This window comes from Telmatherina bonti (genome assembly GCF_933228915.1).
Source record: "Telmatherina bonti genome assembly, chromosome: 14".
Classification (NCBI taxonomy): domain Eukaryota; kingdom Metazoa; phylum Chordata; class Actinopteri; order Atheriniformes; family Telmatherinidae; genus Telmatherina; species Telmatherina bonti.
Window position 1 is genome coordinate 25,294,265 of NC_136612.1, and position 19,011 is coordinate 25,313,275.

Below are 19,011 nucleotides of genomic sequence, written 5' to 3' on the forward strand. Positions count from 1 at the left end.
TCACTCTAGCGCAGAGCTCTCCAACTCCGGTTCTCGTGAGCTACCATCAAGAGTTGCCATCCTGCAGGTTTTAATGTTTTGGCGCTGTGACACACAACCCAAATCAGTGGCTCTTTAACAGGCAGATGCAGAAGATAACAACAAGTTGCTGGAGAACCTTTTTATCTGAATCAAGTGTGTTGTATGAGGAAAACACTAAAAACCTGCAGGATGGTGACTCTAGAGGACGGGAGTTGGAGACCCCTGGTCTGGTGCAATGTGATACCCTGGAAGTCTGTTTTTGTTAACCAGAAAAATATGTTGTGACCTGTAAAATAGGTCATCATCTTTTGTACTTGTTACAATAAAATGAATAAAATGTTACCTTCCCAGCATCTCTGCTCTTGGCTCTGAGCTTGTTGACCTGGGACTCAGCGATGTCAGCACGCTCCTGAGCTTCTTCCAGTTCATGCTGAACCTTCCTGAGCCTGGACATGTGGGTGTTGGCCTGCTCCTCCTGGTGAGGGAAAGAAAAATTTACATCATATGATAGTTTTGTGTACAACACTGAAAACACTGGTCATGTGAATGCTTCACTTACAGCCTCCTCAGCCTGTCTCTTGTAAGCCTTGACTTTAAGCTGCAGCTTGTCCACCAGATCCTGAAGTCTGTTGACATTTTTCTTGTCCTCCTCAGTCTAGACAGTGAAAAAATATCACTTTTAGGTTTTCAAAAGCAGCAACAAGGGTGAACACAGCAATGTAGTAAATTATTCAATATTTATTACCTGGTAGGTCAGCTCTTTGACCTTCCTCTCATATTTACGAACTCCTTTGATAGCATCAGCTCCACGTCTCTGCTCAGCATCAACTTCAGCCTCCAGCTCGCGTACCTATAATGTGATGATAAATCATCAGATTTGACCAAGAATCAATGAACTAACAAAGAACGGAAGCGTTTATGTGATACATATAAAATCTTTCAAACTGAATGTGTCAGTCTGCATTCTCCTCCCTTAAAAAGCTGTTCACCACTGCACTGGTACTTCGTATGCCAGATCCCCAGAAACAATTAATTGTGTAGGTGGATGCGTCTGACTTTGGCATTGGCACAGTCTTGTCCCAAAGGTATGATGACGATTCAAGGATTCACTCCTGTGCTTTCTTCTCTAGATGTCTGTCTGCAATGGAACGGAATTACGACACTGGAGACCGTGAACTTCTTGGAGTAAAATGAGCCCTAGAGGAGTGGCGCCATTGGCTGGAGGGCTCTAAGCAACCCTTCATTGTGTGGACCGATCATTAAAACCTGGAATATCTGAAGTCTGCCAAGAAAGTGAATCCACGACAAGCCCATTGGGCTTTATTTTTCAACCATTTCAACTTCTCCTTAACATATTGCCCTGGCTCCAAGAACATTCAACCTGTTGTCCTTTCTCGACAGGTCACGTCTGTTGATGACCCAGCTACTTCAGATGACTTTGTCCTTCCATCCACAGTACATCTGCAGATGACTGGGGTCCAGTTGGAGGAAGAAGTAAGACAGGCTCAGCAATCTAGTGAGGTGCCAGAGAGATGTCCCACACACTGTCTATACATTCCACCTGAGCTCCGCTCCAAGGTCCTTGAACTCTCGTCTGGTCTATCACCCGAGGGTAGCTCGTACATCTTTCCCTTCTGATACCCGAAGCTATGTGTCAGCCTGTCCAGTGTGTTCACAGTCAAAGACTTCCTGTCAACACCCTGCTGGTCTGTTGCTTCCTTTGTCTATTCCCTGTAGGCCTTGGTCTCACAATTTAATGGACTTTGTTACAGGACTTCCTCTGTCAGACGGCAAGACCGTGATTATGACTGTTGTGGATAGGTTCTCCAAAGTGGCACACTTTGTAGCTCTTCCTAAGTTGCCCACAGCCAAAGAAATGGCAAACCTCATGATAATCCATGTGTTCCGTTTACATGGTCTACCCTGGGATGTGGTATCTGACCATGGCCACCAGTTCATTTCAAGGTTTTGGACTGAGTTCTGCAGACTCCTAGGGGTGACCATCAGTTTGTTTTCTGGTTTTCGGGGGCACTGTCATGGCGTCTTGGTGGAGAGGATTTTCGGAGCTTCCCTGAAGGCACCTTGATTAGACGCTGATTCCCTTCACTTGTGCCTCCGCCTTTTTAAGCAGCAGTAGTTCCTCCTTTTGACTGACAGATCGTTAGAGCTTTTCCCCCCTGCAAGCATCAAGCTTTTTTGTAGATCTTCCTGACCACCTGTGAATGACCTGTTTTGTCTCTCCTGGTTTCCGAGTCTGCCTGTCTAAGTCTGAATCTCTGCCTCCACTGATTAGGTCTCTCTGGGTTTGGAATTCTGAACGCCTTCTGGATTCTGCATTTGGGTCATGTCTTCCTATTCCCTGTTCCGGAAACTACTCCTTCGGAGAAACAAGCTGGCGGATTTTACGTACCCAGGGCCTCATTTATCAAACTGTGCGTAGCAATGCTGACTACAGATGGCGTACGTACGGAAAACAGGAAATGTGGCGCAAAAAAACTTCCTGATTTACAAAGCAGTGTGCACGTTTCGCTTCATAAATCAGGATCAACACTAAATGTCGCGTACGTGAGGGAACATCTTGTCACGCCCACATACTGGCCATAAAAGGTCAGGTGAACACCCCTGATAAATATTAAACAAGCTCATTTCCATGATGGTTCAGCAGGGAAAAAAGCCAAAAAGAGGAATATTTTGGAAAATGAGGTAGAAATTCTAATCGATGTGGATGTAAAATGTAAAAATATGTTATCTGGTGGAGATGGGATGGACATCACCACCACCAGAAAGGCAGAGGAGGTCAGCAGGTGACAGATGCTGTCATCTTGTCTCATCAGCGACCGGACTTATCCAGAAAGTAAAAATAAAGTGGTCAGACAATAAAATGTAGGGAGAGAGAGCATCTTGGTCCACAGGAGGAGGAAAGGGAGGGGGCAGATGATGCTGAAAGTGGTTCATTCCTTTGTTTCATATTATAAAATGAATGTACATAAATGAGACGTCCCTGACTCCAGTTTGTTTACTGGGAACATACTGGTGTTCCTGTGTGTCCCAGCTGGGTTGCAGCGCTGCAGATGTGATCGGAGAGGGGGAGACCAGTAATTCCACCTTGTGCCCGAGCTGCGGTGTCCTCGCAGAGCACACAATAATAGCCATGAAGGAGGAGGTGCAGGAGATGGAGAGAAATAAACACCACCCTGACAGAAATGACACTAAAGATAAACTTGTGAATAAATCAGAATTCTCCATCTCTGATGTGTTGCATCACTTCTAGACGTAAAGCAGCAGCGTTTGGTTCCAACGAGAGAGGATGATTGACAACACAATCATTCCGATTGGATGATTGTTCAGGTGAACGCAGGTGAAGCACCGACGCCATTTAGTACCATGCGTAGCACCTCCACTATCTGCACACATCTGCAGCTTTACAACAGGTTTCCTCCTGTGCATCGAGACACCTCCACCTGCCTCCATCTGCCCGATGGCCGCGACACCACGGCGTGTCTGGTTGTGGTGCACATAGTTCTGTTCTGTGCTCTGGGTTGGAAAAAGGAGTGATCAGCCCCAACCTGTCAGTCACTTCCCTTTGGAAGGTGCTGGGTTTGACTCCAGAGTCTCCAAGCTCATCTGCAGGGACAGATAAGCCACTGTGCGCCTTTATGCATTTGGGTGCATTTTATATCCAACCATCACTTCATGTTTGTATCTGCAGGTGTAGGAAACACCCTGATCAGCCTGATGATGGGCGACACATCATTTTAATGCAATTATTCATTTAGACTTTTATTATTATGGAAGCGTCTGTACGACTTATTGTGTGAAATGGTTTTTATAACACGTAGCACTGCTTCGTTTCAGAACAGATTTTAGTTTTTGATGTTTTACGTGGTGGAGGAACAATATCAAATGTGCTTTTTTTTTTTTTTTTTTTTTTTTTTTCAAATTTTGTTACGGCATTCTGCGTAAGGGTTTATGTTTGATTTTGAACAAATGTATCAAATTTCACACCATTTCTTTGGTTTTATTTTCTGCCTTTGGTGTCGCCGTTTCCTGTTTCTCCAGATTTTGTGCGTACGTCAGGGTCAGAGTTGGCGTGGACGTAGTGATGTTTTACCACCAAGTCGTGTTTTGATAAATCCCAAAAGTTGACCAAAATTGGCGTCCGCCAGGTTTTGTGCGTGCGACAGCTTCGTAAATGAGGCCCCCAGAATCTAAATAAAATCTCTATTTTTGACAGTCCTGAGGTGTTCTGAGTGTTTGTGGGTTCAGGCTGCTGCAATCGTTACAGAATGAGTAAAGTGTCAAAAACAACTTCATACCCTGGACTCCAGTTTCTGGAGCTGCTTCTTGCCACCCTTCATGGCGAGGTTCTCAGCCTCATCCAGACGGTGCTGAAGGTCCTTGACTGTGACCTCCAGGGTCTTCTTCATCCTCTCCAGGTGAGCGCTGGTGTCCTGCTCTTTCTTCAACTCCTCAGCCATCATGGCAGCCTGAAATGACAAGTTATATTATATTATTAATACATTTTCAATCATTTAACATATATTAATTTTTTTTTTTGTCTTTTATTGTGTTGTTGAGGTTATAGCAAACCAAGCTCACATCAGTGATGGCCTTTTTGGCTTTCTCCTCGGCATTTCTTGCTTCCTGAACAGCATCATCCACCTCACTGAACCTGGACAAGGTCAGCCTCCAGCTTCTTCTTGGTGTTCAGAAGGCTGGTGTTCTGAAAATTGAACAAGATGTGACATTTTGTTTGTATATGCTCCACACTGATGAGGTCAGATAGTTTTCTACATATTTTTAAATCCTAACGAGAGTGAAGCAGTCCAACACGCTCACTAGCATCAACCAGCTCCTGTTCAGCTACTTTGCGTGATCTCTCTGTCTGTTCCAGAGCAGCTCTCAGCTCTTCAATCTCAGCCTGCATCAGGCCATTCCTGCGCTCCACCATGGCAACCTGCTCCTTCATGTCTTCCTGTCCTCTGACAGCATCATCAAGGTGCAGTTGGGCATCCTAAAAAAAAAAACCCCAACAAACTGCTTGATGGAGAATTCTCTTTGCACTCAGTTCTCCATAATTGCTTTATTAATAGCAAACCAACCTTCAGCTGTGCCTGGACATTCCTCAGTTGTTTCTGGGCCTCAGCAGCCTGCCTGTTGGCATGGCTCAGCTGAATCTCCATCTCATTCAGGTCTCCCTCCATTTTCTTCTTGACTCTCAGGGCATCATTCCTGCTCCTGACCTCAGCATCAAGAGTGCTCTGCATGGAGTCGATCACCCTCTGGCTGTTTCTTTTGATCTGCTCCATCTCTTCATCCTTCTCTGCCAGCTTCCTGTCAACCTCACCTTTGACCTGGTTGAGCTCAAGCTGAACACGGAGAATCTTGGCCTCCTCATGCTCCAGTGTACCCTTGAATGAATTCCAACAGTGAAATTATCAGGGCCAAATTAAACCAGATTTCTTCTAACCATAAACTGACTAACTTTCTAGATGATCTATAGGATTGTGCAGATTCAGTATCATCAAACCTCTGCTTCCTCAAGTGCTGACTGAATCTCAGTCTTCTCCGTTTCCACAGTCTTTTTGGCTTTCTCCAGCTCATGGATGCTCTTTCCAGTCTCACCAATTTGTTCAGTCAGGTCTGAGATCTCCTCTGCAGAAGAAAAATAAAGTTAATTATAGCTACCATCCATAAAACTTATATTTGATTTAGTAAAAGTCGAAAAAGCAAGACATAATAAATAGCCGATTCTCTTTCTTGCTCAGAATTATATTGTCAATAATTGTTTACAATATGACTTACGCTGCAGGTTCTTGTTCTCTCTCTTCATGGTCTCCAGGTGATCCAGAGCCTCCTCATAGGAGTTCTTCATCTTGAACAGCTCAGTGCTGAGAGAGCGAGCCTCCTTCTGGGCTCCTTCCAGCTCTGCCTGACCCTCCTCATACTTCTGTTTCCATTCTGCCAGGACCTACAATTTTATAGGTTGGAATAATAGGTCATGATGTTTTGGGTTTTTGTGAAATAATTTCTAACAGGTGTAATATTCAGATTAGTATTTTACCTTATCAAAGTTCCTCTGCTTCTTGTCAAGGTTGGCAGCCAGAGCATTAGCTCTCTCCACATCAATCATGAGGTCCTCCACCTCACCCTGCAGCCTCTGCTTGGTCTTTTCCAAAGAGGCACACTTGGAGTTCACAGCTTCAATGGATTCCTCAGCTTCCTGCAGGCGCTGGGCAAGCTTTTTCCTGTTGTGAACAATTTTTGTAATCAGTCAAAAGGAAAAAACTAAAATAAAAGCAATTAAAATTAAAAAAAAAAAAACAAAAAAAAAACTAGTGACTCACTTGGACTCCTCCAGCTCCTCAGTGCGCTGAATAGCATCAGTCTCATATTTGCTTCTCCACTGAGCCACCTCACTGTTGGCCTTGGACATTCCCCTCTGCAGCTCAGCCTTGGCCTCCTGCTCCTCCTCAAACTGCTCTCTGAGCAGATCACAGTCATGGCGAGCTGACTGAACAGCGTGGGCCAGGGCATTCTTGGCCTGTGAAGGATCGAGACAGTTTTACCTGCTACATACAGATTCAGTTGGAAACACTATTTACATCTTACAAATCAAAATGATTTTATCCATATCATATCATTCTTATATCATATGTAGGGTATCATAATACCTTCACTTCCTCCTCAATGTGTCTCTTAAGCTCCTCAATCTGCTGAGTGAAAGCCTGTTTGCCTCTGGTCAGCTGTGAAAGAAGAGCTTCTTTCTCCTCAAGCTGACGTGAAAACTCACCTGGAGGATGATGAAACAAGTCAAAATGTTAGAAATTGATGAAGCCAAAAGCAAAACAGTTAGTTTTACACGTCACTCACCGTTTTCTGTCTGGAGTCTCGCTTTCTGAGCATTAATGTCGTTTAGCTGGCGAACATTCTCATCATTCTTGGTTTTCAGCTCAGCTGGTCCTCAAGAGTTCTGCACATTTTCTCCAAGTTTCCCTAAATTCACAAAATAACACATTTTGGATCTTTTCAGTTTTGAAGGGAATTTGATTATTGATATTTATTAGCAAAACTAATATTCACCTTAGCTTTGGCAACAGCCTCCATGTTGCTGGAGAGATCATCAATCTCCATCTTGTACTCGCTCTTCTCCTTCTCCAGCTTCTGTTTGACTCGCTGGAGGTTGTCAATCTGTTCTCCCAGCTCTGCAACACTGTCGGCCTGCTTCTTGCGGAGAGCTGCTGCAGTAGCTTCATGCTGCAGAGTGGATTCTTCAAGGTCTCTGCGCAGCTTCTGGAACTCGGCCTCACGCTTCTTGTTCATCTCAATCTGAGCGGCTGTTGCTCCACCAGCTTCCTCAAGCCTCTCGCTGATCTCCTCAAGTTCCCTGGAGAGATCAGCTCTCTGCTTCTCTACCTTAGCCCGAGCAGCCCTCTCAGCCTCGATCTCCTCTTCCAGCTCCTCAATGCGAGCCTGAATGAAAGTTTTTTGTAAATCATGTCAGACAGGGTTTCTAATATTTTGACATGTTTTCTGTGAATTATATTTACTTTGAATGCATTTTATTTCTTTTACCTGGAGCTCCTTGATCTTCTTCTGAAGCTGAGCACCAAGAGACTGTTCATCCTCAATCTTGCTGAGGAGCTGGCTGATTTCAAAGTCCTTCCTAATTGTAGAAAGTAAAAATAATGCTTTGTTATTGTTTTGGAATTCAGAAACATTTTCAGTGACTGAACTGTACAACATACTTCTTGATCTTTTCATCAGATTGCTGCTTGTCATTCTCCAGATCCATGATGGACTCCTGGGCCAGTTTCAGATCTCCTTCAAGCTTCCTCTTGGCTCTCTCAAGGTCCATACGGAGCTTCTTCTCTTGTTCCAATGAGCCCTCAAGCTATGAAAGTATACTTGGAAGTAAATAACGATGCCAACACGAGACATTTTAATGTTAAAACAAGGCAAAATGATTATATCAGGCATTTTTTTTACATCGTCCACTTGCTGTTCCAGCTTTGTCTTGGCCTTGGTCAGAGTGTTGACTTTGTCTTCCTCTGCCTGGAGATCATCCAGTGTTTGCTGATGAGCCTCTTGGAGGGTTTTCTTCTCCTTGGTTAACTTGGCAATGGACTCATCTTGAGATGCCATCTCCTCTGTCAGGTTTTTCACCTAAGCATGAACACCTTAGTTAATGTCCCCATTACAGCTAAATATATGTAAAAAAAATACATTTCAGTCAGATTGCTTCCCATGTGTTTAACGTGTTTGAACCTTGTTTTCAGTGGCATGTTTCTCCTTCTCCACTTTAGCCAAGGTGAGCTCCAGGTCATCAATGTCTTTCTTCAGCTCAGAGCATTCATCCTCCAGCTTCCTCTTCTTAGCAGTCAGCTCAGCATTGATTTCCTCTTCATCCTCCAGTCTCTCAGTTGTCTCTTTGAGTTTGGCCTCGAGCTGGATTTTGCTTTTGATGAGTCCCTCACACCTTTCCTCAGCATCTGAGAGATTCTCAGTTTCCTGTAATTTGAATGTTTAGTATTGTCAGCTTGTTAAAACATGTATTCACACAGTGTATCTAGTGTGTGAGACTGCAAAACTGGAACCCATTTTCATTGTTTGTGTTACTTACCGCTGCTACTTGGAGTGACAGGTCATTCTTCTCCTGCAGAAGGGAAACCATCTTTTCCTCCAGTTCCTTCTTCTTGGCCAGAGCAGTAGCCAGGTCATTTTGCATCTTCCCATAGTTCTCCTTCATCTGAGCCAACTCCTTCTCCGTCTCAGCACTCTTCAGAAGAGGTTTGATCTTGAAGTAAAGGTTCATCCATGGCCAGTTCTTCACATTCATGAATGAACGAATGTTGTACTGGATGGTGAAGATGGATTCTCTACATATAAGAGAAGATTTAATCATAACATATGCTGCACTCTTTTTTTGCATTTGGATATAAATAATTGACCACAAAATCTTTATTTAAACATTCAGCCTCCACCTAACTGATGAATTAAATAAAACTGTCAGGGACATTTCTGTTTATTAATCCTACCTCCTCTCCATCATCTTCACAAACTCCTTCCTCATGACATATCCTCTGCAGAGGGCCTGAGTCATGGTCACCAGCTCAGCCAGTTTCTCATCTCTCATCTCCTCAAGGGTACCCAGCAAACCAGCTTTGAAGAACACCTAATTTGTCAAGTAAAAAGAAACCTCATTACAACATCAGTTTCTGTCATTAAACATATGTTTAACCACTGCTTGACATTATCCTGCTTAAAAGTACCTTTGTGTGTCCAAACTTGTACTGAGTGTGGTCCACATCAATGGAGCCCAGCAGCTTCTCAGAAGCTTTCTTGTTGTCGATAAACTGTCCCTCAGGGATGACACTGGCATTCAGTACTTTGTATCTGTAAGGGATGATCATGATGTTTTAATTCTTTTTCTCTTCTTGACATCTGAAAAAGATCTTATTAAACTCTGCTGTCACCTCTGCTTGAAGTCACCATAGAGGATTCTGCTGGGGAAGCCCTTTCTGCAGATTCTGATGCCCTCCAGCACACCGTTACACCTCAGCTGATGGATGACCAAGTGGTTCTCCATAAGACCTTTACATTGTGCAAAACAAATCAAATTTGAGCATTTTTGTAGTTTTTTTGTTTTGTTTTACTGTTTTTAAGTTGTTGCTTTGCTTTATTTGCACAATTAAAAAAAAAAAAACCATACTAGACCTGGGGTCTTTGATTCATTGGGAATCAAGCAACGGACAAAGTGAGGATGAGTGCTCCTCAAGTTGGTCATCAACTTGCCCAAGTTCTCCTGTGGATCAGCAATATTATAGATCAGCCATTATTGTAAAAATGTTCCTATTAATGATCAGAAAAACAAAACAAACAAACAAAAAACATACAAACCCTAAAAAGAGCAGACACAGTTTGGAAGGAACCACCCTTTTTCTTTCCACCTTTCTTGCCACCACCACCTTCCTCTGTTTTTAGAAAACAGCGAATTACTTTGACTGAATTAGAATACACTGTTATTTTATTTGGAAAATATTTAAGAAAATTACGGCTCGTGATTCAATTTTTCAGTTTGATTTAAAAGCAAATTTGAGATGTAAAATAACATTTAATGTTTGCAATATGCTACATAATATCACATCAGTATGCTACATAATATTACAAACCTAATTTTTAATTTGCTGGTAAATTCTAAAAGAACACTTAGACTATGCTTAAAACTTTCTCAAAATGTGACTGACATAGAAAATTTAACACCTTTAACTGATTTTCAAATTTGTGAATATGCTATTCAATCTTATTTCTCACCATCAGCTGAAGCATGAGCTGCATACAGCAGTGCCAGCAGTTTGTTTGCAGACTTCTGGTAGAGCTGAACAACTGAGTCATTCAGTGGGTCCTTGTTCTTGTCCAGCCAGCCACTGATATTGTAGTCCACTGTGCCGGCATAGTGAACCAGGGAGAAGTGAGCCTCGGCTTTGCCCTTTCCAGGCTTTGGCTTCTCAAAGGCCTTGGTTTTGCCAAGATGCTGATCATGCAGCTTGTTCTTGAAAGAAGTGTCTGTAGCCTTGGGAAACATGCACTCCTCTTCAAGGATGGAGAAGATGCCCATTGGCTAGCACATATTGATATTTCACATGAGAAATCAGTAAAAGAAGCAAAGTAATACACATTCACATGAATCCTGAATCTTTTCTGCAAGAGCAGCTTCCTACCTTCTCAATAAGCTCAATGCAGGCAGCCAAGTCCATACCAAAGTCAATGAACTCCCATTCAATGCCTTCCTTCTTGTACTCCTCTTGCTCCAGGACAAACATGTGGTGGTTGAAGAACTGTTGCAGTTTCTCATTCGTGAAGTTGATGCAGAGCTGCTCCAAGCTGTTGAACTGTAAATACATAGAGTAAGTTCATTTTTCCTGCAACAGTGTTGATCTTTAAAAGAGCTCAATATATGTTTCAGCTCACATCAAAGATCTCAAATCCAGCAATATCCAACACTCCAATGAAGAATGATCTTGGCTGCTTAGTGTCCAACATCTCATTGATACGGATGACCATCCACAAGAACATTTTCTCATAGACAGACTTGCAGAGAGCCATGACAGCATTGTTGACCTAGAAGAAAACGTTTTGGTGTGACCACAATCCCTTAGATTAAGAAAACATATATTTTTTAACAGTGTTTCTTTATTTACCTGTGGGACGGTCTGACCTTTGGTCACCATCTCATTTCCGACCTTGACCCTTGGGTAGCACAGAGGTTTTAGCATGTCAGCTGAGTTCAGGCCCATAAGGTAGGCGATTTTATCAGCCACTAATGGACAAAAACACAACATATGCTATATGTAAGAACAGGTGTGTATATATATCACTGTCATACAAGAAGCTTAACTTGGACCTTACGATGGAGTTTGCTTTTTTTTCCCCCCATATGAGTTAGTTTTCTCAATGTACTACAACTTCCTCCCACAATCCTAAAATGTACATGTTTGGATGACTGGTGCTTTTAAATTCCCTCTAACACTGTGTTAGTGGTTGCTTATCTGTTTGTCAAGCAACCACTGTGCTTGACAACTTTTACTGTGCAAATGAAAATGATAAAATCTTATCAATCACCCTCAGTGCCGTCAGGTTCCGCCTGCTCCTCGCGCTGCTTCTGCTTGAATTTCATGCCACCATGATGCATCACAGCACCAGTCAGCTTGTAGATGTTAAATTTCTCATCAGCAGTGAAGCCCAGGATGTCAATAGCAGTCTGTGCATGAAATAAAACTTTTATCAGTACATGCTATGAACCACAGAGCTTGACAAAATATTAAAATGTAATTTTACATCTGTTGCAATGAACTCCTCCACATCATTAATGCTCTTGACAGAAATTTCACCCTGACTGATCATTGGGTAGTCATATGGGTTGGTGGTGATCAGAAGAGCCTCTGGAAAAGCAAAAAAATAATATAAATATATATACAATATATTTAGTTATATTATAATACACCTTAATCTCCGTTTTAACTGAATTTATAAGTTGTCTATATAACGTACCTAGGAGCTCAGGCTTGTGGCCTGTCATCAGCTGATAGAAGATATGGTAGCTCCTCTCAGCTGACAACTGGAAGGTGACACGGGACTTCTCCAGCAGATCTAGAAATAATAATATCAATTGGTGATTGAATGAAGCTTGAATTTGAGTTGAACTGAAGTTGATTGCATGAGTTTACGTCTGACTTCAAATATAGGTTATATAATTTTATTGTTTGAAACTTTATAGAATTGGTTGTTCCCAATTCAATTGATTATTCATTTAGCTTTTTTTAGAGATATTATTTGTCACTTCAGAATTAATTTGCAACAGAAGCCAGTTATTATATAAACTACACAGCAATGTCACAGTTGATAGAAAAACTTTTCCAACTTACATGTTTCAATATCAGCTGAAGCTAGCTTTCCAGAAGAACCAAAGTGAATCCTGATGAATTTACCCTGGACAACAATGTCATCATAAACAAGGAATATTTAAATCGTTTATTAAGCATGAGTCCAAAAATATTTGTTTCATGTTAACACTTACAAAACGGGAGGAGTTGTCATTCCTCACAGTCTTTGCATTACCGTAAGCCTCCAGCAGAGGGTTGGCAGCTACAATTTGGTCCTCAAGGGAGCCCTGCAAGAGATCATTTGAGATGAAAAAGCTAGATCATCACAGAGTTTTTTTCCTGGAAAACATTTTGGATTAACATTTACCTGCATTTTGCCAGCAGCCTGCTCCTTTTTGCCACCAAGAGCTGCAATTGTCGCAAAGTACTGGATGACACGTTTGGGGTTGACAGTCTTTCCTGCACCGGATTCCCCGCTGGGGTATAAAACACATATTTTTTAGTACTAAGCTTCATTCTGATGTAGTTTGTAAAGATGTAGCATACACACTGTATCATACTGTCTCATACTTACGTAATCAGGACAGACTGGTTCTCACGATCTGAAATGAAGAATCATACTTTGCATGAATCTGTTTTCACTGTTACTTCAATCATTAATAGTTTTAATCTTTTTGGATTTTTCAAGATTGTGAATTTTGTTTTCTAATCGCACCAGTGAGCATGAACTGATAGGCATTGTCAGAGATGGAGAAGATGTGGGGTGGAGCCTCAATTCTCTTCTTGCCTCTGTATGCTCCCACAACAACAGCGTCATACACAGGAAGCCATTTGTAGGGGTTCACGACCACACAGAACAACCCAGAGTAGGTCTGTTATAACAGTAGATAAAAAAAAAAAAAAAAGAGAAAAACAACAATTCACTGTTACTTATGCACATAAATGCTGCTTTTACAAAAAGATGCCTTTTAGTAAAGTATAACTCACATAGATCATCCATGATGCAAAACGGTCTTTGAGGTTATACAACACACAAGGCTCATTGAGGTGGGTCATCATGGCCATGTCCTCAATTTTGTCAAACTTTGGAGGGTTTCTGGGGTGGACGTCATCCTCTTTCACAGTAACAGTCTGAACAGAAAAGGAATTTTTAACAGTCACAAATATAGCAGGTGGTTGAAGTACTAGATAACAATAAAAAGGACAGTTTCACCAACCTTTCCACTGTCTGTCTCAACTGTGGCTTTGCCGCCATCTTTGCCCGTTAGTTTACCTTTGACATACAGCTCATCTGGATCAATCACAAAGACAGCTGTTTTGGCATCAAAAGGAGTGTTCTGGGCCTCAATCCTCTCCTTTTCTGGCTTCCGGAGGTATATGGCCGCCGGGCCATACTGCTCCATCTCTGCATCGGTGCTCATGGTTCCACTTTAGCTGAGCCTGAAAGGTTAATAAAAAATACATGTGCTCAGTTAAGTAATAATTAATTTATTTTGATGTATTTTAGTAGATATTTTTCAGTTTTCAAGTAAACTAATTACCTTACAAGATCCCAACAACAAATGGTGATGTTCTTTGTATAAACCAAGTTGCTACAAAAAGAGCATAATGACCAGTTTTTAAAGTACTGTCAAACTGTTCAATAACAAAAATTTTAAAATGTTGTACTCATTTTGTGCAGGAAATTCAGCTCAAATTGTCAAATAAACAGCACATTATAATCAAATTAATAAATAATTCATCATGTATGTGTCATAATTCATGATTGACTGGACCTACCTGTGTGAGATGCCCGTCAGTTGGTGTAGATGCCAAAAGCTGCTGCTTATATATGCTCAAGTGTGCCTGCTCAGCACAAGTGTGTTTCCCAATTTGGTCAAGAGCAGAATGCTTGTAACCTTTCTGCCTGACAAGGATGTGCTTATTCTGTATGCTGTGACATGCATGATTCTTTAATATGTATCAGTATCATATTTCCTGAAAGAAAAAAAAATGCTGCCATGTTCGTTTTGGTGATCTTTTCTCATATTTGAAATGAAATGCTCCACTGGAAAATACAACAGTGAATTATTAAATAATGCATGCATTTTAATCCAAAATTATACATTTGAAAGCAACTTAATTCATGTAAATGTCTTTCAGTCTTAGTGGATTTAATACATTTTTATATTTAAAATCTGCTTGAAAATATGAAAATAGTTTTAACACTCGTGATTTTCCTAATAATTATGACCTAATAGTATACTCTGGACTTTGAATTGGCTCATAACTCTTTACAATGCCTTCAATGTTGCCACTTTATCCTAACCACATAACAAGAGTGCACAGCGTGGTTTGTAAAGCATTTGTTCTATTAAATACAGAGGTTTATTTAAGGGTTAAGTATCAGTTGACACAGTTTATGATGGGCAGTTGTGTCCATTTGATTTTAATATCTCAACCAGTAATGGGTCTTAATGTTGGAGAAGCATCAGAATGTCACTGGTGTATAGTTGCAGTGTTCACATGCCTCAGATGGCTGGAACTAATATCACACATTGCTCTTACCAATGGTGGTGGAGGGGTGCTATATGCCTCCTGGAAAGGAAATATAACAGAGTTGCCAACTCAGCAAAAGGCCACAAATAACATGCTTTAAAAACTAAAGTTTACATATTCTTTAATTACATTTAGAATAGTTAAAACAGTAAATTTTGAGGACAAAGCATAATATAGTGATTTATTTTCAAAGTAAATATGTGGATAAGGTTTAGAAGAATTTTATAGCATTAAACAGAAGTGTATTATGTTTCACCATCTTCACTGCAGGTCACAAAGGAATCCTCACTCACTCACATGCAGTTTTCATTTGTTCCTGTGTGTCCCTCACACCTTCATACGTCATGTGTGGTATGGCTCATTGAAAAGGATCAGATTTATTCTGTAAAAAAGATTTGGATTGGTGTGCAGTTCCTTGCTTCTTAAGGCAGTTTCATATGTTGTTTTTGCAGCATCTTTGTAGTTATAACTGTCACTGACTTGTCATCAATATTTTTTCTTTAAAGATGTGTTCATCCTGTTTGATAAACATAGCTCTTTCATATGTCTTTAAGACAGTCTTTAAGGGTGCTGTTGGCCTTGACTGTTGCTGTAGATGACAAAATCTTATATTTTTTCTCTTTTCTGATTTTGGCTGCTATACATGATAATAACTCAAAATATGAATTGGAAAAAAAAACATCTTTCAGGATTTGCAATATTTTTTTTCCCACTAAGTGACAGTATTGAATGTATGATTCGTATAAGTACAAATCAATGTACTGAACATTTGATATAGTATGTTTATTTTCTCATGGTGACATTTGTTGTGCATGGTATCCAGTATATTGAGACATTAATTTATTTAGTGATTAACAATAAAATGCAAAAGTAAAAAGGATTAATAGTCTCTGGGTTAATTTAAAACAAAACATTATGGTGATGTTTTGCATTTAGGAGCCGGAGCGCTGTTAGGAGCCGGAGCGCTGTGGAGCCATTTATTCCTTTCTCACTTAGCTGTGATGATTTCATGTATTTTTTCAGGAATAAAATTGATACTATTAGAGATCAAATTCACAATACTCTTCCTTCCACCTATAATGTTGAGCCTGTTGTGGTCTCTGAAGCATCCTTAGAACCAGGATCTGACTTGTGTCTAAATAGTTTCTGTCCTGTCCAACCCTCTGAATTAACTAAAATAATAGCTTCATCTAAACCATCCACCTGTATCTTAGACCCTCTCCCAACGAGCCTCTTTAAGGACATTTTCCCTTTAATTGATACATCTCTATTAAATCTTATCAATATGTCTTTAGTGACAGGATATGTACCACAATCATTTAAAACTGCTGTAATCAAGCCTTTACTTAAAAAGCAATCTCTGGATCCAGAGGTGATAGCAAATTATAGACCTATATCTAATCTCCCGTTTATGTCCAAAATTCTGGAGAAAATAGTTTCAGCTCAGCTACATGCCCACCTATGCAGAAATAATTTATGCGAAGAGTTTCAGTCAGGATTTAGAGCTCATCATAGCACTGAGACGGCATTGGTGAAAGTTACTCATGACCTTCTTATGGCCTCAGACAAAGGACTTCTGTCCGTACTTATCTTGCTTGATCTTAGCGCTGCATTTGATACAGTCGATCATAACATTCTGTTACAAAGACTAGAACAGGTGGTCGGAATTACAGGTACAGCGTTAAGCTGGTTTAAATCATATTTATCTGATAGACTTCAGTTCGTTCATGTAAATGACAAGTCCTCCTCACAAACTACAGTAAGTCATGGAGTTCCTCAAGGTTCTGTACTTGGACCAATACTCTTCACGCTATATATGCTCCCTTTAGGCAAAATTATTAGACAGCATGGAATAAACTTTCATTGTTATGCAGATGATACTCAGATATACTTATCCTTTAAACCAGATGAAACAAATCAGCCCAATAGGCTACAAAATTGTCTCATAGACATAAAGACTTGGATGTCTAGAAATTTTCTCCTCTTAAACTCAGATAAGACTGAAGTAATTCTCGTTGGATCTGAAAAACTCAGAGCTAAATTTTTCAGTTTTGTAATGAACCTGGATGGCATTACTTTAGCTTCCAGTGCTACAGTGAGAAACCTTGGAGTAATATTTGACTCGGACCTGTCCTTTGGCCCACATATTAAGCAGGTTACTAAAACAGCCTTCTTTCATTTACGTAATATAGCCAATATTAGGGACATTCTGTCTCAGAGTGATGCAGAAAAACTGGTTCACGCTTTTGTTACTTCGAGACTAGATTACTGTAACTCTCTATTACTGGGCTGTCCTAAATATGCCCTGAAAAGCCTTCAGCTGATGTACAATTCTGCAGCCAGAGTCCTGACCAGAACCAGCAGGAGAGATCATATTTCTCCAGTTTTAGCCTCTCTTCGTTGGCTGCCTGTTAAATCTAGAATAGAATTTAAAATCCTTCTCCTTACATATAAAGCCCTCCACAGCCAGGCACCACTATATATCAAAGACCTCATAGTTCCTTATATACCAAGCAGAGTACTTCGTTCGCAGACTGCAGGCTTACTTGTAGTTCCTAGAGTCTCAAAGAGCCGAGCAGGAGGCAGAGCCTTTGGTTATCAGGCCCCTCTGTTATGGAATAAGCTCCCAGTTAGTGTTTGGGAAGCAGACACCCTCCCCACCTTTAAGACTAGGCTGAAGACTTATCTTTTTGATAAGTCCTATAGCTAGGACCAATAACAGTGTTGCATCATTAACATGTATGTCTCCTGTCTCAGCAGGTCTCCCTGGCCGGGAGTAGCAGTTCCTGTTGTCTGTTGTCTTTCTGTCCTCTTCCCCCCACACAGCAGAGGCAGATGGCTGCCTGTCCTTGAGCCGGGTTCTGCCGGAGGTTTCCTTCCTGTTAAAAGGGAGTTTTTTCCTTCCCACTGTCGCCAGTGTGCTTGCTCAGGATGGGAGATTGAGTTGGACTCAACTCAATCTGTTGGGTTCCTTACATAGGCTATTATGAATTGGCTTTCATTATGTTTTCCCCTCTGTCTGTAAAGCGTCTTGAGATGGCATTGCCGTGATTTGACGCTATATAAATAAAGTTGAATTGAATTGAATTGAAAATGTCTCTTGGTGAACAGCATATTCTACAAATGTCTTGCTAAATAAGAAACCTTCTTAAAGACAATTTTATTACAGTACAGAGGAAAACCTGTTGTATTGGTAGCTTTTTTTAACATATAAAAAAATAAAATAAATGAATAGACATCTTGGGGTTCCATTTTTATGTTATCCAGACTTAAAAAATTTCAGTTTATTTTTATCCATCGTAATAAATAATTTTCCAATGAACCTTGACACACATACAGTGTGTGGCTTAGTGCTATGAAGCCATATTAGATTTTTACATAGGCACGAAAACATAATCTGTTTACTACACATCCACTACAAATACTGTAAGGCTGTATAATCACAACGGCAGCCTTTTTAACTTACTCCCCTATTTTACTTCCTGTCTGAGCATCATTCACCATGACCATTGTTCAGAAGGCTGGTGTCCTTAAAAACATCAAGGCAGAGGTTTTTATTTAGCCCTGTGAGTTTGTCTGTCTGTATGTCTGGTTGTTAGCAACATAACTCAAACAATGATGGATGGATTTTGATTACATTTTCAGGAAATTTCAGAAATGGAATAAGGAACAAGTGATTATCTGTTCCCTTGCTAATGTTTTATTTATGAGTTGGGCTACAGCCTAGTTTGTGCCATCAGGCACCAGCCAGACAATCTCTGCACCTTGAAAAAATATAAAAACTGAAGCCCTCAAGGTAGACCCCTGACAAGCCAATGCCATTTTCTTTTTCCTGTAATTGTGTGCATTATTTTGCATAGAAGCTCTTATCTTTGGGATATCACTCAGTACCTTTTATGATATTTAATTTTCTTTTCTGTTCCCAAGTATATATTTTTTTTAAATAAGGGGGAAAAGGAAAAAAAAGCCTTTGAATTTTTTGGTTGCTGAAACTTTTATTTTATCTTGAATCTGGCGCTAAAAAATACTCATGCACAGCATTTTGTGATCATCTTTTCAGTTTCTTGCT

General features: G+C 40.6%; 2 protein-coding genes across 2 annotated transcripts; both read right to left on the bottom strand.

Moving 5' to 3' along the window:
- Positions 1-4,499, bottom strand: LOC306765616 (myosin-3-like; the record flags this gene model as incomplete). Its single annotated transcript, XM_079253098.1, has 5 exons — positions 1-84; positions 365-496; positions 581-676; positions 767-871; positions 4,338-4,499. The coding sequence occupies 5 exons, from the start codon at positions 4,497-4,499 to the stop codon at positions 1-3; spliced, it is 579 nt and encodes a 192-aa protein (XP_079109224.1).
- A 170-nt stretch (positions 4,500-4,669) lies between these two features.
- Positions 4,670-13,531, bottom strand: LOC306764998 (uncharacterized protein). The gene is given in 34 exon segments (XM_079252312.1): positions 4,670-4,746; positions 4,834-5,035; positions 5,124-5,432; positions 5,552-5,676; positions 5,827-5,992; positions 6,086-6,269; positions 6,369-6,565; positions 6,696-6,814; positions 6,895-6,972; positions 6,975-7,017; positions 7,105-7,494; positions 7,597-7,687; positions 7,770-7,915; positions 8,011-8,187; positions 8,290-8,532; positions 8,645-8,900; positions 9,060-9,196; positions 9,294-9,417; positions 9,498-9,615; positions 9,739-9,826; positions 9,922-9,995; positions 10,336-10,642; positions 10,743-10,913; positions 10,993-11,142; positions 11,223-11,341; positions 11,644-11,808; positions 11,811-11,963; positions 12,073-12,171; positions 12,447-12,510; positions 12,599-12,691; positions 12,772-12,880; positions 12,979-13,006; positions 13,120-13,276; positions 13,392-13,531. Coding segments are annotated over 34 exon segments (5,022 nt in total). The 5' UTR covers positions 13,470-13,531; the 3' UTR covers positions 4,670-4,684.
- Between the last annotated feature and the right edge of the window lie 5,480 nt (positions 13,532-19,011).